Here is a 25,681-nt window from a genome sequence, read left to right on the forward strand (position 1 = left end):
CATATTTGAACCTCAATGTCGACTCAGCAGGTGCTTTCAGAGTTCTTGTGACAATGGTAACGATGCCCTGTAAACCTAGTGCTGGGAATCTCTGTTTTCGTCTTTAGGGGAAACTACAACATTTCACCTGCAATATATCAGCCAGAAGAAAACACAAGAACATGAGGACCAAGTACAAAGACAAACAGTGTCCTCATGTCCCAGGAGAGAGACAATGATCACGACGAAGTGATCAGGAAACCAACAACGGCGAGGACTCTGCATCCATCCTGTAGCTGATCTCTACTCGCATAGCTGTCTTCTCCCCAGGCTCCACCCTGGCTTTAATTAGCGGCTATAGCCACCACTGAGCTTGTCAGCCAACCGGCCTCTCCCCTGGCTCCCTGCCTCATTGATTTCCAGCACAGAGAATAACCGGGCGGTAATCAAACCCGTTCGGTGTGTGTGGGCAGTCACTGTGGACGTGTGCACTTCTGTAAGTCGGTGTGGCCACAATGTGCACACCATAACTGGAAATGGAAATACAATTTATTGGATAATTTGCTGTGCTGAGGCAGAACAACTGACTGAGCGAACAGTTTTCATTTTGTTTTAAATAACGCAAGAGTCAGATTCCATCACAGACAGTCAGGAGCCCTACTTTCAGAGACAGCCAGGCGGAGATAATGATATTATGACATTCTTGCTTTTGTGCTTTTAATCAGCAGAGTCTGTTTGTCGGTTTTCTGAGGAAGCACTTTCCCCCTGTGTTTATCCATCACAGCTCGACCATTCAAGAGCCATCTCTTGATTCAGCTGGACGGCCAAACGATGCGACAGGCTGTTAGTCTGGGGTGTTGGAGGTTAGCAGGGGGCATGTGGCTGAGGGGAGATGTGGGGACAAAGAGAAATCAACCAGCGGGGTGCAAGCAGAGACGGCTCTGTCCAAAGCCTCCGGAGGAGCTCAGCGCTCGGATACTGACAGCTTCCTCGGGACTAAACCAATGAGACAGCACAGATAAAGGTCTCAAAATATCACGTACGCCGGGCCATAGGAGGTTGTTCATTTATGTTTTATCACAGTGTGACAGTTTAACAACTCGACAAAAAGGACAAAACTGCAATTTGATGACAACCAACAGTCGCACTACCAGCATCCTAACACGCTGGTTATTAGAATTTATAATGTTTTCTTAGTTTAGCTTAGTAGCCGGCTAGCTTTAGCTAAAATTAGCATGACATGCAAAATAGAGATGTGTGAATAAAGATGATCCACGATGACAGAAACTACTGAGACATTTCACTTAAAATCATAAATTCATAAATGCGTCAGGTTGACATTTGGTCGCATTAGAGGAACATCATCACAGAGGAAACACCATCTTTTCTAAAGAATCAACAGAAAGATAGGGGGCGAGTCCAAGGTGAAGACCTCAAATTGTCTGTTTTGTTCAATCAACGAGTCTAAAACACAAAGAGATCTCATTTACTATTGTGCTCAAGCTACAATCTGCCAATCACATAGTCTGAGCTGCCTGTATGTGGTGATGGACAGAAGAGTAAAGATAAACTGTTAATAGCGATGAAGGCTTTTGTCGTGAAAGCTTAATGTCACATTCTTTGTTGCTCTTAGTGGTTGTAGCTTGAGGAGGTATTTTTTTTCTCTGTATGTGTTGAAATACGCCCCATAATGAAATCCAAATGGAGCATGATCAGAACCAAATAATTATAAGAACTGAGTCTGGCTACGACAGGCTATTTATTTAAAGTTTATTTCCTATTTCTCACCTTTTAATAGCTGGTAAATATTTGGCATCTTTATCATATAAATTACTACTGCTGAGACAAACCGGTGCTGGCAAGGCTAAAATATTCTTCGGTGTATAATTAAACTAATGCTGAATAATTATCACTGTAGCTCAAAGCCGTCAGACGGATACGGAGACGTGGCTCCGTCGGACTGAATTCATTCCTCATTAGCTCTGTCCTCGTGACAGCTTGAACCTGAGGACACTGACTGAGCACTAATGGGCAGCGGAGCTCTTAGACAGCGATAAAATCCATTAGAGCTTTTCAGAAGGAGGACAAATGAGACCAGTGGAAACCTGGCCAAGCTGTTCTTCTTCAGACTGAGGAATACAACTGTTCTCACATGGCTAATGGGTTTCAGGAAAGCAACAATACAAACTGAGCAGACCTATAATTCAACACCTTTGTGAATATGTGCTGAGGAGTGGTGGTGCCGAGAAGCAACACTTGAGAGAGGGCGGTTCAGTCCTGTTGTTCCTTGTTTGAGCATTTACCGAAGCTTTAATCATCATTTCACAGTCAAGGTTAGAAGTCACGTTAGAGTAACGGGCTGAGATGAGAGTTAAACATGCTCGATCATCTAGAGAGATCATTTAGACTGTAAGCACTGTCTGATTATTCACACCATTATAAATCTCTCAGTTCAAATGATTATCTTTAAAATAAACAAGGCAACAAACAGTATAATTTCATGCTTTCCTCACAATTCCTCTTTCACCTTGAATCACATTATTCCCAGGAACGTGCTGTTGAAGGGTTAGACGCATGAAAGAACTGCAGAGAGATATCATCAGAGCGCCAGGCGCCAACGTAACAGCGCTGGAGTGATGGGAGGCATGCAGCGTTTTTGTAATGAAAGTGTGATGGAAGCCGCGGATTTACAATTCCTCTCGAGCAGGAAATGAAACATTTGAGAGGCTATCTCCTGAAACTGATGGAAGTCATTTCAAAGTTTGGATGTGTTGGATACATTAGCAGTTAAAGAATACAGAAAGAAATCCTGAACCCTGTAGCACTGTCAAAGAGAAGTCACTGTCAGAGTAGTCGTGATACACTAATCAGTGTTAAAGACACTGCAGCCTCAGTCTCACACTGTGGTGCATTAACATTACCTACACAACTCGTGATTTTTTCCCGTATAAACGTCTTTTTCTTTTGCTGCAGTTGCTGGGATGAATGTTTGTGAATGCCAATTTAGCTCAAATTTAAACTGAAAGGACATCATGCTTTTGTTTTGTAGGTGGGAACAATTTAAATAAAATTAGGAAAAAAGTTTTAGTAGCTAGAAACTGTCATGGTCATGTATTATTATTATTTTTTCTTAAATAACGCGTTCTATGTCTAAAAATGAATGAATGAATGGTTGAGGGCTGTAGTCTTTGCAGCCTTCAAGCGTCCACACTTAGGTGACGTGAGTCAAAGTCGACTTTCGCTGCTGTTTTGATGACACTTGTTATGTCTGTACCTTGAGTCAATCTAATTTGCAATTCCACAACGCACGGGCAACTCCATCTGCTGAAGAACGTCATGTGATCAACATGGTGAGATTGTTTCCCAAATCAAAACAAAGAATCGTATGTTTCTGACATGATTCATGTTAATGTATCACATATTTGTAAAAAGGGCTTTTACATCAGAGTACATATTGCTTAAATACAACTATAGTATAAATTTTAGGCACGCAGCCTCTACCCTCTGTTGCTTTCCCTCACACCATTCCAGACATATAATTGATCGCTGCAACCCACAGAGGACAGTAAAGCATTATAGTCAGCTGTTGGATAAAGTTTATCGGCTGATTGAGCCGCGTGTCGGCCAAAAAGATAAAAAAGCAATCAGGGACCAGTACATCAGTAGTAAAATCAAACCAGGAAGCCAACAGGGAAACAAACAGAGCACTATAAACAACATGGAAGAGGCAGCAGCAGCAGAAGCAGTGAAAAACAAGGACCTACCCTGGTTGTCTCTGAGATGCAGAGCGATCTTGGTATCATCTGTGAGAAGACAAAGAGAGAAAGAGCGTCAGACATAATAATCAATATTTCTCTTTGTAGTTTGTTTTTGAAGCTGTGACAATACAAACGACGGCTTGAAGGTCCCAGAAGAGATCAAGCTTCTTTCATTAGTGAACCGTCTTTCTTTACTACACTTAAAATCTTATTAAAAATGAATGCCTCCAATATATTGGCTCAGCATCCATAATTCAGCACATAAAAGCAGTCTGGGGTTAACTATACATGTGAAATATGGAAATGTAGCGTGACCCACTTCTCCTTGAAGGGTAGCTGGCATTTACACACATCATAAGATTCATATTATGCAAATTTTGGCAGACACACGGCACCACTATTTTCCACTGAATGATTGATTTCAAAGGGATTTGGTATTTGAGTTTCAAAAAAGGAGCAAATCAATCATTAGAAATTCGGTAATCGACCGCGCAAAGTTCTGTACAAGTAAAAGAGTGAGGACCATGAATATGGATTATGATCTGATCACACGCAACGCAAAAATATACGTGCTAGAAGTTTCTGTCAGATATCATGTCATATGTTCCATTTTATTCTCATTTATTCTTACATGTATGTGCAGAAGTTTGGTTGCACAGAAAATATTAAAAACAAGACAATGTTTTAAACATGAATCAGATGATAAATACTGAATGCAGTTAATGTGGAGATTTCTGATATCCAGATAAAAATAAGAAGTCCATGAAACAAAGGTATGAAAAATAATTTTGTAGATACCAAGAGTCACTTCCATACATATATGGCAATGCTGCTATCATGGCTTAAAAACAGATCACTGCAAAGATCAGCTTGAATAAAGGTGAGTGGTAAAATCTTGCCCCATTTTAAAAATCAGATCAAATCACACACTTAAGGAGAAACTTTAACTATTCTTCTTGCTAATCTCAAATTTAGGACATTGTGAGATTGGATACAATGTAGATTATCACTGGGAGATCAAGGATGTAATCTCACGACGACATGGATGCAAACATAAGGGAGACTGTTAATCTACCGATCAACGACCCCGTCCAGTAGGTGGCAGTAATGCGTCTTCAAGATGGTTTCCAAAGAAACCAAAAGAAGAAGTTGCTGTAAAGTTGTAATAATTTGTTGTGAGAAAAACAGAAAGTGTGGATAAGAAAATGGTTTGAGAGACGTGGACAACGCAAGGGTGTATAACAATAGTATAACAGCTCAAGGTAGCTTTTAGTGTTTACCGCTGCTTGACACAACCATCAGCTGCTCCGTATCTCTGTGGTCTCACTGGCTGTTGTTAAACTAGTGAAATTACGAGACGAGAGGTTCAGGAGCTTTAAAAGTGGATCTGGAAACCTTCTTATAGCAAAATAATCTAATCTGGGCTGGTACAGAGAAAAGAATTCTCCAGATTATTGTGAACTGGGAATGTGTGGCTCAACTTCCTCTAGTCTGAGTCCAGTATATGTAGCCATGGTGTGTCTGTAACGTACCTGTCACACCTGAGTTTATTTTACAGGTGACATACAGTAGAACCCATAAATCTGACATATTAAGAATTTAAGTCAAGCCTGAGAGCTGAGACGTTTCCAGCTCTCACATCCAAACAACACTTCCTCCCACACAGTCTGTCATCTTTTAGTCCCCTCCCTCGTCCAGCTGTAGGACACCTGCATATACTCTAACCTCACCTTTGACCCTTGCAGCTGAACAGACGTGTCACAAAATCAGCTATAACAAAAACAAATACCACAGTGAAGCCTCCTGACCTCCCGGGCACTAACACACACAGACCACACATTTTATTCCTCAGATCATCGTGTTGTTGTTCTCACGCGCCCCGGTTTGATCTGCAGGACTGCTCGTCGTGTTTTGCCTCACAGCTGTACAGTTTTCACACTCCTCCCCGAGCTCGCTGCTTCTATCCGCATCGCAGCGGCACACAGAGCACCCCCACCACGACGGACGGCCCATTTAAACTCAACCCCCACAACATGATTAATAGGGGTGCGACGGAGAAAAGGTCTGCCTCTGTCTGAGCAAGCAGTGGGAGTAAATGCCATTTTGTGAAAACGAAATAATGGGAAAGCTCAGACCTGAATGTATAAAGCCTTAAAAAATCTCAACAATAGAGGGAAAACAACATATGTAGACTGTAGACTCTGCGGTCCAGCACAACAAAAGAGTGTACCTCTGGCTGTATAGACGAAAAAAATCTAATTTTCAAGTCTACTTTTAAGGATTTGGTTGCTGGAATAATAATAAAATGAAAGCCAAGATTAAAGTAGTAAGTAATAAAGCTTTGCAGAGGAATAAAATAAAAGAGACAGACGGGATGAGAAAAACATGGACACAAACTGCACAAAAATATAATCACATCAGGAAATTGCTAAAGGAAACCGACTAGTTTAAAAATCCTTTGAGGGTTCAGCTGTCGATACAATGACCCAAGAAAGTGTAATCACATTTAATGTTCAGCATCCAATTCAAGACCAAAAGACCCAGCGGAGGAACATTTAAGAAAGATTGTTTGCAGTGCGTCCTGAGCCGCAACACTAATGAGATGGATATACTGTACTGTCTGCTTCTGGTTTGGATCAACAACATACACTGATCAGGCATAACATAATGACCACCTTCCTAATATCGTGTAGGTCTCCTTTGTGGCTCCTCATCAGAGAATGGACATGGGCCTTCTGAGGGTGTCCTGTGGTGTCTGGCAACAGAATGTTGTTAGTGGGTCCTATGGGTTGAGGGGAGGGGCCTCTGTGGATCATCCCACAGATACTTGATCAGTTTGGGATCTATTGAATTTGGAGGCCAGGTCAACACCTTGTGCTGTTTTTCATGTTTTTTCAGTTGTTCCTAAACCGTTTTTGTGTGTGTGCATGTGTCAGGCTGCATCCTGCTGGGGATGGCTGCTGCCATCTAGGAGTGTCATTGCTATGGGGTGGGGGTGCCTGGTCTGGTGTAGGTGGGTGGTACATGTCTAAGTAACATCCACATGAATGCCAGGTCCAAAAGTTTCCCAGCAGAACATTGAATTGTCACAAGATGGTCAATGTTATTTACTTCTCCTGTCAGTGGTTTTAATGTTGTGGTCTTGAGAAAAAAAAGACTATTGGCAACAGGCAGCTGGCACATTGCAGTGATTTCAGTAAAAGTACCCGTTGTACAACATTTATTAGCTTCAACTCTGACAGTAGTGGCTCAGTTCCTTAGTCACACCAATGACTAGACAGCACACAAATATAAATACCTACATCTTAATCTGTACTATGTCCTTCAGAGGCTCACCTCCTCCACATACAGTACATGGGGTCTCATGTTCTTAAAAGGACGAAGGACATTCATTCATCACAAGGACGACAGTGGACGCCTGAAACGATTGGTTGTCCATTTGCTCGCTGTGCGTCCCAGACATTACAAACAAATAACACAGGGAGAAAATGAAAAAGGACGCTGAGTAAAGTGCGACGTGTGCTTGTAGTGTTGTTTATATGCACAATGCCTCATATAATGACAAATACACTGGCATGACATTACCTCACTTGTGGAGGCAAGCGGGCCCTTATTATCGTTTAGACTCCAAACAACCACATACGGAGCTGATTAATATAAATTGCCTGTTTACTTAAATAAATTGCCCAACGGTCACATAAAGGGAAATGAGCTGAAAATTGGCACGACAAATTCAACTCATAACTCTGGCTTCTCCGGCGACGGTGGAAATGAAAGTAAACCAACTTTAGAGGACACCTTGGCCATTTCGCCATCATCAGCAAAAGAATTGTGTGCGCTGCGTTCAAAGAGGATTTGCATTAGATATCTCAGAGATTATGCTGCAGTATGGCTCGGGTTATTCTCCCGCTGGGGTGCAGCGAATCATGTGCTCAATACTTTACGGTGCAATATCAAAGGAGCACGACCTCTTTGACCTTCGCTGCTTTCACACAACTTAATTGAAAAGAAACACATAATTAGATGAAATATATCACACATTTTATATATACAAGGATTATCTTCATTATTTGGGATATTCTGTGTCATTTTTACGCTTTGTTTTGTACGTTTCATCTATACCTCTTGGAACTTTTAAGGTCAATGCTGGTGTTATCTAATATTTTTCTTGTTGTCAATAAGCCAAAGTGATATTTTTGAGTGCAGGATTTCAATATATTTAGGTTATTGGACATCCAAACTGGAAAGTTTTTGCACTTTAAGGAATATAACCACATATATTTAATAAGGCAAATTGCTTTTAACGCCACAAACGTCTTTGACTTTGACAATTAACACACAACAAGCATTGTTATTATGACACTGGCCCACGCCACGAACAGCTATGAAATCTGGGAATGATTCAAGCAACAGTAACACGGTGGAAATCAAGCAGAAACAAACCTCCTTGAAACGTGTAGCTGTCTGAGGCTAATGAGTTGCTAATGGAATGTTTATAGTTTTGTGTTTTAATCTATATTGCCAGCTATTGTTGATTATTTTATTTGTAATGTTTATTATTTTTATAAGCTTATATCCACAGTGCTTCGTTGTTCCCTTTATAGGATCTTTGGAAATGTCTAACTGGAGAAATATTAACTTGGCTGTACATACACTATATTACCAAAAGTATTCGCTCACCCATTCAAATGATCAGAATCAGGTGTTCTAATCACTTGGCCTGGCCCCAGGTGTATAAATTCAAGCACTCAGGCATGCAGACTGTGAAACAAGACATTTGTGAAAGAATGGGCCGCTCTCAGGAGCTCAGTGAATTCCAGCGTGGAACTGTCATAGGATGCCACTTGTGCAACAAATCCAGTCGTGAAATTTCCTCGCTCCTAAATATTCCACAGTCAACTGTCAGCTCTATTATAACAAAATGGAAGCGTTTGGGAAAAACAGCAACTCAGCCACGAAGTGGTAGGCCACGTAAAGTGACGGAGAGGGGTCAGCGGATGCTGAAGCGCATAGTGCAAAGAGGTCGCCGACTTTCTGCACAGTCAATTGCTACAGAGCTACAAACTTCATGCGACCTTCAGATTAGCCCAAGTACAGTACGCAGAGAGCTTCATGGAATGGGTTTCCATGGCCGAGCAGCTGCAGCCAAGCCACACATCACCAAGTGCAATGCAAGGCGTCGGATGCAATGGTGTAAAGCACGCCGCCACTGGCCTCTAGAGCAGTGGAGACGCGTTCTCTGGAGTGATGAATCACGCTTTTCCATCTGGCAATCTGATGGACGAGTCTGGGTTTGGAGGTTGCCAGGAGAACGGTACATTTCAGATTGCATTGTGCCAACTGTGAAATTTGGTGGAGGAGGAATTATGGTATGGGGTTGTTTTTCAGGAGCTGGGCTTGGCCCCTTAGTTCCAGTGAAAGGAACATTGAATGCTTCAGGATACCAAAACATTTTGGACAATTCCATGCTCCCAACCTTGTGGGAACAGTTTGGAGCGGGCCCCTTCCTCTTCCAACATGACTGTGCACCAGTGCACAAAGCAAGGTCCATAAAGACGTGGATGACAGAGTCTGGTGTGGATGAACTTGACTGGCCTGCACAGAGTCCTGACCTGAACCCGATAGAACACCTTTGGGATGAATTAGAGCGGAGACTGAGAGCCAGGCCTTCTCGACCAACATCAGTGTGTGACCTCACCAATGCGCTTTTGGAAGAATGGTCAAAAATTCCTATAAACACTCTCCTCAACCTTGTGGACAGTCTTCCCAGAAGAGTTGAAGCTGTAATAGCTGCAAAAGGTGGACCGACATCATATTGAATTCTATGAGTTAGGAATGGGATGGCACTTCAGTTCATAGAATGAGTAAAGGCAGGTGAGCGAATACTTTTGGTAATATAGTGTAGCTACCTTTTGGGGAAACTTGGAAAACATTGACCACCACCTGAGGAATTTTCCTTTCTCTGGTTCATCTATTTGTACAAAATGTAATTTCGTTTTAACTCACCAGTAGAGCAAGGCCTCAGATATGAAAGTTAACCTTGAAAGTGAGACAGTAGCTACAGGTAATAAAGAGAAGCGGGCTTCAGAAATCCTCAATATCTCGATCCGATTGAGCCAATTTCATTAAACTCTGGAGTCCTTTTCCACTTGCTGTGACAAAAGCCAGCTCTCTGCCTAATTTCCTATTAAACGTTTGGCCTTCAAAAATGAAATTGGTCTTCACAGTGAAGTAATAAATGTGAAAGCCTCCTAAGTAACCTGATAAATAATTAAAATGAAGAACAGCAGGATGAGAATTTCAAACATGGACAGATCTGTCTGAAAAGGACATTTTCAGGAATAAAAGACAGACGAGGGAGCAGGCGGAGCTGAATGAAATATGTACAGGTTTTGTCTGGCGCATTTATTTCAGACTAGTGAGATTTGTCCTAATTCAATCTTTTAAAAAGTTGCTACAAACACAGCTGCAGTGCTTTACTCCACTGTGTGCCATCTGGAATTCATTTTTCTAGCTTAAGTGGAGGATGACAGTACATATTTATGCATGCTCCCAACCAGAGAAGTGTCTTGTGCATGTTGTAGAACAGAAAACACATCAAAACCAATACACTTCATTCAACATCTTGCCAGAACAGAGTGTTCATTATTACTTGAAAGAAAGCATAGTGTTTTCTAGTTTACCTTCAGTGGGGATGCTGGTGGGAGGATGGGAGGTGGACGGAGCGTCCCTGCCTGCAGTGGCCTCTTTGCTTTTGGACGTTGTTTTGGCGACGATGCTGGTGGTGAAGGGGTAACTATACGTAGTGTCGCCGATATCACACATCTTGTCCTTGGTCTACAAAAAGATGACAAGTGCTTTATAATGCTTGTGTGTGCAGTCTCAAAAGAAGAAACGTGTTTGTGCAAGGAAATAAGAGGGCTGTCCCTGCGAACTGCAGCAATGATCATTCATCATCCGGGCAGTTTCAAAAGCAATACACCATTAGCAAGCAGGATGGTGAAACTTTTCCTGGCTACCTAGTATATGATTTATCTTAACACTCACCTCATCTGGGCAGCTGTTGTCCACCCAGTCCTGGCGATGGCGGTCAAAGCCGCTGGAACATCTGAGAGCGGAGGAAAAGCACAATCATCAGTCAAATAAAGTAGTCCAGGAGTTTGTTTCTGGAAAGGTGGGGGATTATTATGTCTACTGACATGCTAGTTATCCATGATTGTACTGAAACACGATGAGAAAATTATGGGATCGCCAAACTTAATCCTGACACAAGTTTAACATCCATGGCTGTTGAGAAGCTGACAACCATGGATTCATGGTGGCGCTAGAAGATAACTCAGGATGGCCAACCTGGACTGATCCTCTGGGAATCATGAATATCAGAACAGAAATGAAAAATGAAAAGTGACGGACACCAAAGTGAACTAATCTCAACACTGGGGTAATGCAATTGAGGCGCAATGTGAGCTACTGATACAGTCGATTGACATATGACACACACACACAGAGTTCCCCAAATGTTTACTGCAAGGAAACATCGTCCTTAACTTTGGTTCCTAACACCAAATTCATGCTAGTAGCAGGCTCAGAGTGTCAGGTGAACATTTGTACTATTTTATGTTCTGCTGGTAAAAAACAATTGTGGTGGGAAACATATGAGAGAGATACCTAGGCAACCAGACCCTGGAACGTCTGCTACAAAGCTATGGGTTTGGTTTGACTGCCCTTGACTGGTAAAAACAAATTTCAACACAACTTCATATAAAGCATGACAGTTTAGAGAAAAGGAAAAAGAAAGAGAATAATATGCCTCAAACGTCCTCGGCTGGAACCAGGCCGTCGGGCTTCTAAATTTCTCAAGCCCTTTAAAAAGCTTGTCCCGAGCCACAAAGGACATTAAACAAATGTTTTCCAAGCAGGGGAGCGCTCCTTACTGCGATGAGTACGCTGATGCTTATTTGTAAAAACGGGTCAAGTGGTCCTTCAACAATTTTGTGGTTTAATTTGAAATGCGCTCAAGAATACTTCAAGGTTTTCCACTCTGAATCAAGCTGCGAAACAAGCATCAGCACCTCCCACCCTCGGCCACCCTCTGAGGTCTGGATTCAAAGAGCTTAAGGAGGGAGCGGCTTTGTACAGTATGGAGATGTGGGATGTGTGAGGGGGAAGTTCAATGGGTCATGGGGCCTTGGGATAACTGTATCACGGTCCGAGGCTTCTAATAACCTCAAAAGGCAGACAGCGATTGAGGCGGCAGCTACTAATCCTCTCTGCTGTAAAACGGATCAAAATTAGAACTCGCCCACCGATGATTTCAACATTATTCTTGTTTCCTGTCTGGAAGGAAAAGTTAATATGCAAAGCAGTAAACCCACTCACGCTGCGATGTGTTTAAAAAGATGACTGACCGACTCTTAATGCATTGGCATCTGCAACAACGGTACGAGTTCAGTAGCGTCTCAGACATCCCCAGCAGGCCCCCTTCCTCCACTGAACATATTGTTATGGTAATGGCTTTATTTGAAAGTCTGTTTTCATCTTTCTACCTCTCTAATCATCTCATTCCTTTTATCCCACCCCCCAAGAAAAAAAAAATCAGTCCATCTGTTCAATCAGGCGAGACAGATTCCTCCACTTAATCCCCCACTTTTCCCCGACTACTTTCCCCCCGAGAGGGCAGCGGAGGAAGCACAATGAGACGCAATATCACAGAGCAGGTCTGGTCTAACCTGTCCCTATAGGCAGCTCCCGTTTTGTTTCTTTTCAATGGCATCCATCTCAGCTAGTGGCCATCTAACGCAGTGAGCCACAGTGGTTTTAATTAGAAATGGGCCGAGGGGCTTCATTTGAATATAAATGAGACCATGAGGGAGAATATTTCTTTTCAGGTTTTCGACAGTCACAGCGGGACAGATAGATTACATTAGCCGGTTTCCATTTCTCACTCATTTTTGGAAACCACGAGTTACTCAGCTTGCTTTATTCTAGTATTCGAGTTATAATTCATTGGAGCAAATCCTTTTCAAACTATTTACCATCAGCATCTTTTGGTAAACACCAGCCAGTGTATTTACAATTTGTACTTACCTCTCTGCTCTGTAGATTTAATAATTACCCTGGATACATTCACAGACGATAATGCATTAGGGAATTTTATCTTATTGATCAGCCTCACAGTTTATTGTTCTCCCTCCTACTTCCAAATCAAAGTTACTGCTGCTGCTTCACATTAAAAGCGTTTAATAGGTTTCCAACTTTGCTGCACACTGCGGTTGTGTGGATCTATGTGGAAATGTATTAAGACAAGTGACAAGTCAGTGTGTTTGACTGCAAAAAAAAAAAAACTAATACACCAGTTGCTCAGAGAGACATCCTGCCATACCACTACCAGAATAGGTGCCACCAAATCTCCCTCTTATCACGTCTGTTTTGTCTATAAATGGGACCAAAAGTATGTCAAATGGATTCCAATGCAAATCATCTGATTTCAAGAGTGTTTCTTATTTATTTCAACATACAAAATCTGTTTTTTTAAGAGCATTTTTAAATTAAAGTCTTCATAAGTATATTTATGTATATCTTGCTCTATGGGTCAATATCTGGTCCAACAAAAAGCCATTTTGTAGGTAATAATAATGATATTTTAGAGGTTGTAATTTCCCTGAAAATGATTTCTAAAAACTGATGACTCATCCTGCACACGGAGGCGTGTACTAATTTTGCATCCAATGAAACGCTCTCTCTGATTTTTATGTCTCAGCTCAAACATGTTCGGGCTGAGCCTAGTCAGACCACTGGAGCTGACCAATCAGAGCAGATGGGGCTTTTTTGGGGGGAAAAAACACATAAATATGCAGAAGCAAATAATCTCTATTAGCTGTTTCATGGGGACAGGACTGTCTTTATATAACAATATGTATTCAGTTTTAATTGTATTCATATTCACAAAGTGTCATACTGTCAATGTAATCTGTCATTTATTGCTCACAAGTCCCTGTTATACTGGATTTCTTGCTTGGCCTTAATCCTGTTCTGATACAGAATATAACCTGATTATTCATATCTCTGTATGACTCTAACGTTAAGCAGGTTGTTGCTCATCCGTGTGGGAGAATCTCTGTTGCACAGTCTCTGTCAGGAGCAGTTATTAATATGAGACTGGAGCATGTTTTTTAAACCACGTTCTGAAGTAATTTATGATGATTTGTGGGGTCAAAAAAGCAGCAGCCAGCAGTAGTAGGCTTCACTCAGTATCAGATGTTTAGTGCAGCGTGAGCAGTATGTTAACTATAGGAGATGCACATTGGAGGTCAGTGGCAGATTCATGCACGCTGGTTTTAAGCTGAGGACTTAACTCTAAGTTGAAACTCAGCGGTAATCAGCCACTACAAATATGCTGTTCACACATTGCTAAGGAACAATTTTCTGTCAGACTAAAGCTCATTAAAATTGTATATTTGGCCTCCTTAACAGCCATTTGTGATGCACACCAGCTGTGTGTTTTCGGGGAACAATTCCCTAAACCTGCTCTTACCACGTCAACCGTCAGATGCTCTGAAGCTTGTCCCACTGACGCTCCACTGTCAAGCTTTATTAACCTGCTTCAGCAGCAGCTTTGCACATCAGCAACAATCACACCGATTTAAATTTAAACTTAGCATGAAAGAGGTGCTGCGCTCTCACCTTCTCAGCACTTGAGGAGTTCATTAGGGTTACTCTCTTAAAATGTCAGCACCTTTCATTAACCCTGGAGCCAGAGAGGCCGCCATGGTTTTTAATTAGTGCCCGTTTTCAAAGGAAGTGGCTGAAGGACATAAAGGGCAGACTGAGGCTGAAAACTAAGATATAAACACAGTCAGAAAGCTAATTAAAAAGCAGCTTAATGAGATCACTGCTACAGGCATACAGTGGTGTCCATAAATTGCCGAATGGAAAAGCACTTTTTTCACGTCACTGAACTGTAAATTAGTATGTCTCTGTTAAAGGCAAAGCAGAGGGGAAGTCAAACCCAAACAAATAACAAATCCCAGGGGCCTGAGCAGACTGCATTTCTCCAGTCAAACACGTTACTCAGAATAAATTATGAATTCAAAATAAAAGAGTGGCAGATGAATATTTTATGCGTAAGGAAATCATGCAGCAACATACAGTAGTTATGTATGATAATGACTCCTTGGTCAGACTGAATAAACCATGGCAACAACCTCAAAAAAAAAAAACATCAGGACAGTAAACATCTATTGACATGAAAGTTGAAACTTCCTTAACTTGTATGAATGATAAACTTTACGCTCCATACATAATTTATTCCTCCTCTCTGTCTTTGTAACTTTTCTCTCAGATAAAACAAAACCCAGCACATCTCACATTTCACGAGTCGGGAGAGGAATGCTTACACTTCTTTAGCAGCTCAAATATTTACTTTTGTTTGAAGTGCAGGGAGACGGGAAGGGTAAGGTAAAAAGTGGAGAAGGGGTTTGAAAGAATAGGTGTGAGCTGAATGAATGTCGGAGTGAGTATAAACAGTACGACTACTTTCTCTGCGCTAAAGAAAACTCTTGTGATGGTAATAGTGATTCATTTAATTCAAAAAACGTGATCAGGAGGAACTTGAACTGAATTCTCAATTTGACTTGGAGCATGTTTACATGGACATTAACCCCATGGTTATTAGGTGTACTTCACCCCTCTCAATCTGATTCCTTCTGACTGGGCCAGTTTGTTATGACTGAGGGGATTACATGAGCCATTTTTGTTCTGACTGGGCTATTATTCTGACATCAGAAGTGGCATAGTATCAAATAAATGATGAAATATATGATGTGAAATATGAAATAAGAGGATGAATAATCATCTCCATCCAGAGTTTATGGAGACTTGGAGACAATGGGTGTGAAGATATGCAGGGAGTGAAGGTGGGAAAGAAGAGTAACGATGAGTTTTTTTGTAAATTAAAGTCCAACCTGTTGAGTCGATGACACCAGCTGCAGTTGAAGTTGATCTGTGAAGAGATGCAGGCGCTACAGCTGGTGAACTGGAGACAAGCTGCGGAGGAGGAAAGGTCAAAACGGGTCAGACAATTTACACAATCAATAGCCTATTAGGCACACAGCCAAAGAAAAGGTCTACATCCAACATAATGATAAGGAATCCATTCGGAAGTATGTACTGACTGAACCAAAAGCCGTTACAATAAATTTTTCTTACTGGGTAAAGGCATCATTTCCACGGCTGTAGAATTGGTGATCTTCGTCTTCGTTAGCTCCACGCGGTGGTACTCGTAGATAGTCCTCCGCCTTACATCTATATTTTGGAAGAAGGATGAGACAGAGTGAGAGAGCGAAAGGTGCCGTCACAAATCTTCCACCCTCTGATAAAAACTGGGACGTGTGGTCCCTGCAGAAAGTGGAAAGAGAGCGGGAGGCAGAACCGGGTCATAAAGGATGCTACCACAGCACTTTATTTCCCCCCTCGCTATTGTTCCCAAAGTGTCAGACCAAGACTTGGCAATGGACGGTAGCAATTTCCTCCGGGAGCTGATATCAATCTGACCCTGTTGAAACGCTGCCTCTCCAGTCATCTGTAACGGCAAGTCATCAGCCGGGGTAAGATAGAGCGATTGATTAGATACATCATTGACTCTCATTGCATTCTGGCCCCTATAACTCACATGGAGCAGCGTGGAATGGCAAGCTTGCTTTTGCTGAGGCCATGCATCTTCGCTACCAGACAAAAAGCACGAAAAAGAGATAAAATACGCCTTTTGTACAACACGTTTCTCTCCGATCTGATAATAACGACTCCCTGCTGTTAAATTAGCGATTATCTTAAACTCTTATTGGATTTTTATGTGACTTTCTGGGCAGCCCTTCAAGGAACGAAACAGTAAATCTACATTTGACATCGCTCAATACATTACAGCACTTTATACCACTTTTACTTGGACAAATGAGCTGCAAAATTGAAATTCAATACCAAAAACTATGCCATGTAACTTAAACAGAAAGCAATTCACTGAAAGTTGGAATCATCATACAATATTTTCCAACAGCAAAACTGTTTCAAGGTTACAGCAATAGTTGGACATTTAAGCTTGTTCGCTAGAAGGAGGAGATCAATACCACTCTTGTGTCTGTCTGTTAAATAAAGAAACAGTTGGCTTAGTTTGGCATAAAGATGGGAAGCAGGGGAAACATCTGACCTGGTGAAGGTGAAAAAGTCTGAATACAAACACCTCCAAAGCTGACTCTTGCTAATACGTGTCATCTTGTTTCATCTATACAAAAACATGTACAGAAGCAACTTGTGGCTTTGGAGGGGTTATGTGTTGCTAAGCCAAGATAAGATAAGCAAATCATGTAGCTTCATGTTTAGATACTCCAGTATTTGTATACATATTCGTCTCCATCTCTTTCTCCTAAATACTGTTTAGGTAGACACCTTTTTTTCACAAAACATTTGCATCACAATAACATGAACACAACACTATAAGTTAATCAGAGGAAAAAGAAACTCATACTTCCATTGGAAACAAATAGACTAATTTCTCTGTACAATGGTCCTCTTTTCACTTGATTGACAGATAAGAGCTTTGGGATTTGCTGACTGTGCTGCTACACTGTTGTTCTCCTCACGTGATTGGACATTGTTTTCCCTGCTTGGTTTGATTACCCACAGGACGACTGATCAAAGCAGCAAATGTGAGCCAGCTCTGCTCGACCTGAGAATAAGACCACCCTTCCTTTCCCCTCCTCTGCTCCCCCGGTGACTGACTTCCTCTTGCCTCCAGCAAAGGGATTATCAGGTGCCTAATGACACGGTGGGGGCCACAGGAAGGTCAGTTCCCCAGCCTGAGGCAGCTGACGTGTGGGCAGACTGTACAGCCTCGTTGCTCTTTGATTCTTAGGTAGAAGGAAGCTGCAAATCAGATCAATTATAGCCTGGTCTTAGCCACAACATAAAAACAATGCTTAATGAGCCTGTTGTTCAAGAGGAGGTTTGCAAAAGTGTGCCATCAGTTACTTACAGGGTCAGTTAACCCATCTTCAAACAGCCATGCAAGATAATAAAAAAATATCACCCTATTAAGCCTTTAAAATGTTCCTACTTACTGCTAATCCATCTATATAAGATGGAAATGTAATGTCAAGACCTTGAGCTAAAAAATAAAGGCAGCATCCTCTTAGCAGCATGTCTAAATGTTGTGCCGACACTAAATATTATGATGTGTTCAATCGATTTCTTTAAGTCCGTGATTAGACTCTATATTTAACTACAATCTTTCTTCTTAGCTTAGGGCTTAGCTGCATTTGTAAATTAGAGGAATATTATTGAGCATTAATTAAAGAAAACCGTATACCGCACATAATTAACAGCTCCAGTCTTGGCGTCTTCCTGCTCAGAATCGAGATAATTAACCGAGGTACGGGCAAGAAGATATGAAAAGAGTGGAGGTGGTTTCAGCTTCATTTTAAGAATAACTCAGTGTGACTGATAATGTACAATCTAACATTAGGAAAGGATATTAAAGCCTGGGACTTCACGTGTTCTTGGACCTGTCCCGTTAATTGCACAACTTGGCCGCAGGACACCCACAAATCCTCTCCCTCATCTCTGTCTTTACTGGATGGGCTGTGGACTGATCTGCCTGGAGGCAGAGTGAGATGCTTTATTTGAGCTTTTAAACTCGCGACGCTACAGTGGGTTAAAAATGTCCCTCTGGTTGCCATGGTTTCTATGCACTAATTGGCTGCAGAGACACTTAAAGGAGTGAAACACTTCTTCATGGTACAGCCTGTAGCTTCTTCCTGTCTGTTTTTTTTCCCACTCTCATGATTAAGGCTTGGTGTAGTCCACAGACCAGAAGTTAGAATGTATTTATTAAACCGACCGGACACGGTTGTGAAAGACCTGTCAAAATAGTCTTCATTCATTAAGATGATACCCTTGAAATTAGATCAGGATTAGATCAGGACAGGACTTTGATTTTTTTTTCTCTCTGTAAGAGTTGTCCCCTCAGCAGTACCTTTTACAGACTACATTTTTACTGTATGCAAAAACAAAGGGCGACTTGAGATGACAAACTAGCTGCATCCATACGGACGAATTAGCTGCAATGACATGCTATGTTATCATGAAAACTGCTGATTCTTTCTTTTTCTAAAGGTTAGTAACTATCCATTCGTCAGTACTACCCCATTAAAAGACCATTCTCTGTCGTTTACATTGACATAATGACTATCATTACAAAACACCTCTGATTGCACATGAAGCCTCCTTTGCTTTGCTTTCCCCACAAACTCTTGCCAAGACTGACGTGCAAGATGCAAAGGCTGCCCTTTTCCTTCTGACATGTACATGAACCGGTGCACTTTGCAAATATCAACTGCTCGTTGTACGGCGAGAAAACAAAGCCTTGTTTGTTCCAGCTGCTGCCAGTTGAGTTTGTTGTTGTTTATGGTGACTGAAGGGAGCATGGTGCCTTTTTTTTTCAAAATCCAAAACAATCTTGCTTTAATCTTGCCTTAAAGTAGCCCGCAACAGTTTGGATATCTAGTACCTAGCATAAGACGCTATGAGAGTTTAAGCTAACATGTGTCCTACCCTTCATTATGTCTGGAGACACGTGCAACCCCAGCTAATGTTATATTAACAAGATAAGATCGTACAATGAAAATTCAGGGAATTGTAGCAATGAAGGGCAGAAAAAACCCTTTGGCAGCACAAAGTGGGCTGGTACAAAGTTGAACCGGCAAGCAACGGTAGCAGCTGATACAGTTCCTGTAAAGTACTGTCCACAACATTGGTTCCAACCACCAAATTTACCATGCTTATAGCGGGCATGGAAGGTCAAACAAAGTGTGAACCCAGCTTTTTATTTAATTTTTTTAATGTTCTGCGTGTTTTACTATGAAACATTTGGGGCGGGAAATATACAAAAAGGCAACCAATGCTTGGAACATCCACCAGTGACTAACTGTTAGCTACGAAGAGCCGTCAAGCTAATCACTTTGCATGTGGCTTAAGATGGCAATTGCTGTTGTGTACATTTTACAAGATTATTGTTTTAAAATGACACAGACAGGAACATTAGAATACGACCTAGAAACAGAGGTTTCATGAATTTAATGTTAATTTAATGTTGAACTTAATTAGCTAGCTAGCTTAAGCAGATTATTGACTGTATGAAAATGCTACTTTGTCCAAAACATAAGTCTCAGTGTTTCCCAAATCATGAAGAATTAAGCAGTAAATCTATACAGTCCTTTAATGTGACATACAAATGGGGGCAAGGCAAATATTAATCGTTTGCGTCTGGAGAGGTTCGGTTTCAACTGTTTGATCTCTCCCTTAAAACGTTTTAGTGGATCAGTGATTATTTTAGATGCAGTGCAGCAAAAAGAAGGTCGGCCGTAAAAAGACGAGAACACACACTCCTCAGAGACATCATTCATGTTTGGCACGACACCTTCGTCTCAATCTGCTTCCATTCACGATTTCATCAGTCCACAACCAAACACACACTGGTTTCATCATGCTGTGCTAGGGGCATCAAAGACAGCTCGGTTTATGAAGTCTGGGACGACTGCGCAGACAGGTTCGATACTAAAATCTCTAACTGCCAACAACAATGCTCTGAAAAGAGATACTAAGGCATTTAGATAAGACAGAAATACAGACTCCTAATTCTTACACTAAAAAACAACCACTACATATTACACAGAACATAAACATGGCAAGCAAATAACAAAAAAAACACGAGATATTAACTTTGACAAATAAATGCTGTCCAAGTTTCACACACGCAATCAAAACACGGTTTAAATTACTGAATAAATCATATTTGACAACTCATTATTGTGGCAGTCCTTGAGTCAGAGCCCACGAGAGCGAGAGAGAGAGAGTCTGACTCCGGATAAAAAGGTTTGAAGAGTCTCCCCCTTTGCTCGCATTTGCTTTTAATTTAATGGGCCTAAATTGCAGGAACCCAAAGGCAAAGAGGAGAGGCAGATCTGGAGCTGAGCCGACTGCCCTCTGAGAGAGGTGGGGCAGTGTTGGAGAGGAGGTGGTGACGGCTGGAGCTAAAGCACAGCAAACTATGGCTGAACTCAGAGCTATGGCACAGATTAAACGGTAAATGAAAATTGATTTTTCAATCTATTTGTGCTAAGCCACACCCCCCTTGGTTACAGTTGCTATGCTCGTCAAGCTTTCCATTCTAGAATGTTCTTCACCATGACAACGCTGGCTAACTACAGTCTGTTTCGTTAGTTAAAATGACAACTGTTGCTAGCTAACTTTAGCAGCAAGTATCACTGTTTTGTTTTCCCGCTGAGTGGATTTAAAATGATATGGATATGATATGAGCTTCAAACGCGATGCTGTGTCATAGCTGCATGTCCCAATTAGCATCCTAAGCTTTTGATTGGTTTGCTGTCCGCCCACCCAAGGAGTCCTACCCTTTGTCAAGTCCCAACTTCATTAGCGAGCATGACATGAACAAGAAATGAGCTGGGAGCCCATTGATTGGTGGTCAGCAGACCAATCTGCAAGATTAGGAACATAGATAGCAAATAAGCTAGTTAGCAAGGTTCATTCATTCATTTTCTGTAACCGCGGAAGGGTCGTGGGGGCTATCGCAGGGCTAACACAGAGAGACAGACAACCATTCACATGCACATCTACAGCCAATTTAGAATCAGAGGAAGCTGGAGTACCCAGAGAGAACCCACGCAGAAGGTTGCTGTTCTGTTTTTAGTTTTCAAAACGCATAAAACGAAGACATTGCCCTGCAATCACTTTAAGCCCCATGTATAGATCACATGCTGAGAAATCCTGAGTCGTTGATTAATTCTGACTTTCTGTGTGTGAAAGTTAGCAAATTTAAACCAGAAATGTGTGTTTCAGACTCACTAGGTATTTGCTGGATCTTGTGGACCACCACAAAGGCATCGGACAGGCCCACCTTCACCGGGTGATTGACAGAGCTGATCTGAGACACCTCAATAGGGATCTGTAATAGAAAAAGGGGAAATCAATTACCAGGACCATAAGGAGCCTTCAGGGACGTACACAAACAGGACAGCCTGACAATGCTGTAGGAATCTTCTGAGGCGATATGCAACTTCAGTTAGCATATGGCTATCTTTGGAGCATAGCATAAACATCACAGATGGGAAAGTAATGAGCAAAAGCTTTGAGAGGACTGACTTATCTCCGAGGCAAAAGCTTTAGATGCACCAAACAAACCTCTCAAGCCAATAAAAGTTCAGATGATGTGTAATGATTAGGTTGGCTATTTTAAATGAATAATAGAAGTGTAATGAAACACTTATGTGAAGAAAAAACAGCAGCCTTCCGATCACTTCCTTTAACGCGTGAAAATAACAAATTACATAAGGAGCCACAGTCATAAAAGGAGCCGCCCCGCTGTTATAACCACTGCAATTATCACAGATCATTAGTTTGTTTTTTTATTTTCACACTCCAACAGCAGTCTCTGTTGGGTGATATTTTTCATTACCCTCTAATTCTTTCTGTTCAAGCAAGTTGTTTTCTTAATACATTTTTGTGGTATGTGGGATTAACAGACACCTTCGGGACATGCGGTGACCCAAAACATCATTATGTGATGACCAAATCAAGCAGAAGGAAACACTCGGATAGCATTAGGTGATATTTTCTCATTATTTTTATGATAGCGTCGCTGTCTTGTAAGTTTATTATGGGGCTAAAAACAAAGTATTAAAAATGACATTTCTGTTATAAACAGCAGGGAAACAGAGGTGTACAGTGAGTCACATTTTCTTTTGTACTGTACATACTGTGATGATTTAAATGTGTAGACACGCCAAACCGACAATCAAAGAACTACCTCATGTCGCCTCGTGTCTGGGCCAAAAAGAATCTGAATCAGAATGCCCTTTATTATCATTGTTGTGGAAAACAACAAAATTGCAAAGTTAGACCCATCAGTGCTACATACAAACTCTATGAGAAGCAGCATAAAAAAGTCAAAAGTTGAATAAACACAACAGACTCTCATCCAACATACGTTTATAAATTCATGTCGGGTTGGAATTGCACATGTCCCATTATTGCACATTGCTATTTACATTGTTCAATGTGGATGTTGCATATAACAGTGATTATACTGATACTGTGCAAATTCAGTGCTCATGCTGTGTGTTCATTGTGGCTATTATATGTGGGCTATTGAATCTGTTAGTCCTTGTTTTAATTGCCCTGAATCTTTTGCCTGATGGCAGCAGTTCAAACAGGGAGTGACCGGGGCATGAGGAGTCCTTGCAGATATTGTGTGCTCTTGAGACACCGGGAACCGTGCAGTTCCTCAAGTGTGATTGAGAGGGCAGCCGACCATATTCAAAAAGCTGCACTTAAACTGCACTTAAACACACCACAAAGACTACACTCCAGTTTTAATGCTAAACAGCCATTCATCAGCATGGTGGTCTTTAAATACCTGGAGAAGATGGACTATTCTCTCCGATTCCTCAGTTGTAATACTTTTGTTGATGCACAGTACGAGGTTTTATGGCGATAACAAGTGCTTTATAAGACATAAAAGACATAAGCACAACATCTAATATAAAAACAAGGCGTTTCAGAAGAACATAAACTTAATTTAAAATGAAAATGAAAGATTGGACTCTGGCAAAAGTGAGATAAACCATCCAGAGCTTTTTAAAACAACATAAGACAGCAAGATGCCTGTGTAGCAGTCTGGATTTATTTGAGTGGTAAATATGACACAACAATAGAAACCACACACATTCATGATTCAGAATAATAAACACTGTCAGTGGTAACAGAAAAAAACTGTTTGGATAAATGAGTCCTCACCTCTTTGTATGCGAACACGATCCTGCCAGTGTTGTGCAACGTGGCCTGGAAGGTGAAGCTGCCCAGGTTGTAGTTGTCCTGTAGGTGGACGTGGTCCCACTGCACCACCAGAGCAGTACCTTAAAGAGAAAGCAACACATTCCTTACCACAGGCAGGACTCCACAGAATCAGTGAGTGTCTGTATGTAGTTTGTTTTCCATCTAGCGTGAAATAATCTTCTAACTCAGCAAAGACTGTGAACAAGAAGTCATCAGTTTAACAGTGATGTTTGTAAGGTGACATATTTTGGATTATTTCTTGAAAGAGATTTAATTTCCTCTTGGGGGTGTGAGGCGACGGGCACCGAAGCACATCACTGGAAAAGGATGAAACAACATCAAAACTGAAGCTTTTGACAAAAGCAAATCAAGGCTCATGTAGCTCGGGCAATTTTCACAACACTGAAAATGTTTCACACCGAGCAAGAATGTATCATATGACAGAGCTGCAAATGACTTTTCTTGAAGGTAGGGATTAAATGTCTCCAGCTCCTCTGGCTGAGAGAGTCACTGACAGAGCTTCAACAGGGTGTAACAATAACTGGAAAGTTAGATTCAAACAACTCTCCCAAAGCAATGTTCGAGTTACACAAATAAATCCAGATCTGGGGCTTTTTTTTCAGCAAGGTGTACAACTTGATCACATAAAACTGAGCCCCCTGGGTTTAGAGCTGAAATAATTAGTCAGATTGATTTAGGAGTTTCCATGTTCACCTTGTGTCTGCTGTGTTTCTTCTGATATAGACATGCATGTTAGGTGAATTGGTGACATTATATTGGCTGTAAGAGTGTGTGTGAATGGGAACGGTGACCCTCTACAGGATAATACAGCTGCACAAGTCACTGAAGTTAAATCATTCTTAGCTCTATGTATGCTGATTAATGATAGAATATAGTAAATCATCTTTCCTGACTACACCAAATAAACTTTTTGGTAAATAATTTGGTTAGATTGAAATGGGTTCTTCATTCATTCACATCATGATCATGATTGAACGGACGTTTATTAGGGAAAGTGCTGTTAATTAGTTAGTCGTTAACCAAAGGATTAATTGTCTACTTAGAAAACAGTCGATACCTGAAAAGATAATCAATAGAGATTGAATCAGCAGATTAAGTGATCATCATTAGTCGAAGCCCTGACTGCATCTTAATGTGAAGTTACTGCTGTAGTTACCCAGGTCTGATCCTGGTTCAGTTTTATGTATAAACTCTGCCAGGTATCATAAAGATCTCTGAATAAATTAAGGAATCCGTGACTAAATAATTATTGTGCAGCTTACTGTAATATAATTCTCAACGCTGCAACTTTAAATCACAATTCACCACAACGAGTCGTCGTAAGGTGACGCCTTAATTCTGGGGAAGCACTAAATTAGCACGTGACCCTCCAGACAGGACGACTCGCACTACCTTTAACACTGTTTTGATTTGCTGTGGACTTTGGAGTACGTATTGATGTGAAAGCCATCCCCCCTCAGATTTAGTCATTTGGCTGTTTGCCAGGGTAATAAAGTTTTTTTAACACAACCAATCAATTTTTCCGTCACACACCCAGAAAGCTTTCATCCAAAGTAACTACAGGAGTTTGCTTTTCTGCTGACTAGTTGTACAGGAAACTCTGTAATTATTCACATGTGTTGTATGAAGGGCCTCTAGTGCTGGAAATGGATGTTTCACGAGGAGTTTCAATAAGTTAGGCTCTGATTTTGTTGAGGTTTAATATCATGTGACTAATATTTTCATAACTGCAGGGTTAAAGGCCAGTCACAAGGCACACAGAGAAGAGGGGAAAGCACAATGAACTATAAAGTCAGTATTAAATTGACGCTAACTCAGGGCACAGCGGGCTTACAGTCAACTCAAGTTAAACCTAATATAAGTCTGCTTAAAATGCACAGAGCTCAGGAGGGGAGGCTGCCGTGCTATCTGGGACTTCCTGGCTAAAAATACAGAGTGTGTGACGAGGTGTGGAGGGAGTACACGCTGGCCTTGTTTCTATTTCCTCTTACAAGCTGAACATGTAGCTAGAACTCCAAACA

The 25,681-nt window shown here is 41.3% G+C and overlaps 1 protein-coding gene across 1 annotated transcript in view; it reads right to left on the reverse strand.

The window, feature by feature from the left end:
• plxdc2b (plexin domain containing 2b) overlaps positions 1 to 25,681 on the reverse strand; it is a 92,155-nt gene that overhangs the window by 7,497 nt on the left and 58,977 nt on the right. The window contains exons 6-12 of the mRNA XM_084566369.1: positions 23,601 to 23,719; positions 21,651 to 21,750; positions 15,945 to 16,040; positions 15,701 to 15,782; positions 10,785 to 10,845; positions 10,421 to 10,574; positions 3,744 to 3,782 (exon numbers count right to left, since the gene is read on the reverse strand). Coding sequence (XP_084422495.1) covers positions 3,744 to 3,782; positions 10,421 to 10,574; positions 10,785 to 10,845; positions 15,701 to 15,782; positions 15,945 to 16,040; positions 21,651 to 21,750; positions 23,601 to 23,719 — 651 coding nt within the window. The remainder of the gene's footprint in view (positions 1 to 3,743; positions 3,783 to 10,420; positions 10,575 to 10,784; positions 10,846 to 15,700; positions 15,783 to 15,944; positions 16,041 to 21,650; positions 21,751 to 23,600; positions 23,720 to 25,681) is intronic.

This window comes from Chelon labrosus, assembly GCF_963514085.1.
Source record: "Chelon labrosus genome assembly, chromosome: 18".
Taxonomy (NCBI): Eukaryota; Metazoa; Chordata; class Actinopteri; order Mugiliformes; family Mugilidae; genus Chelon; species Chelon labrosus.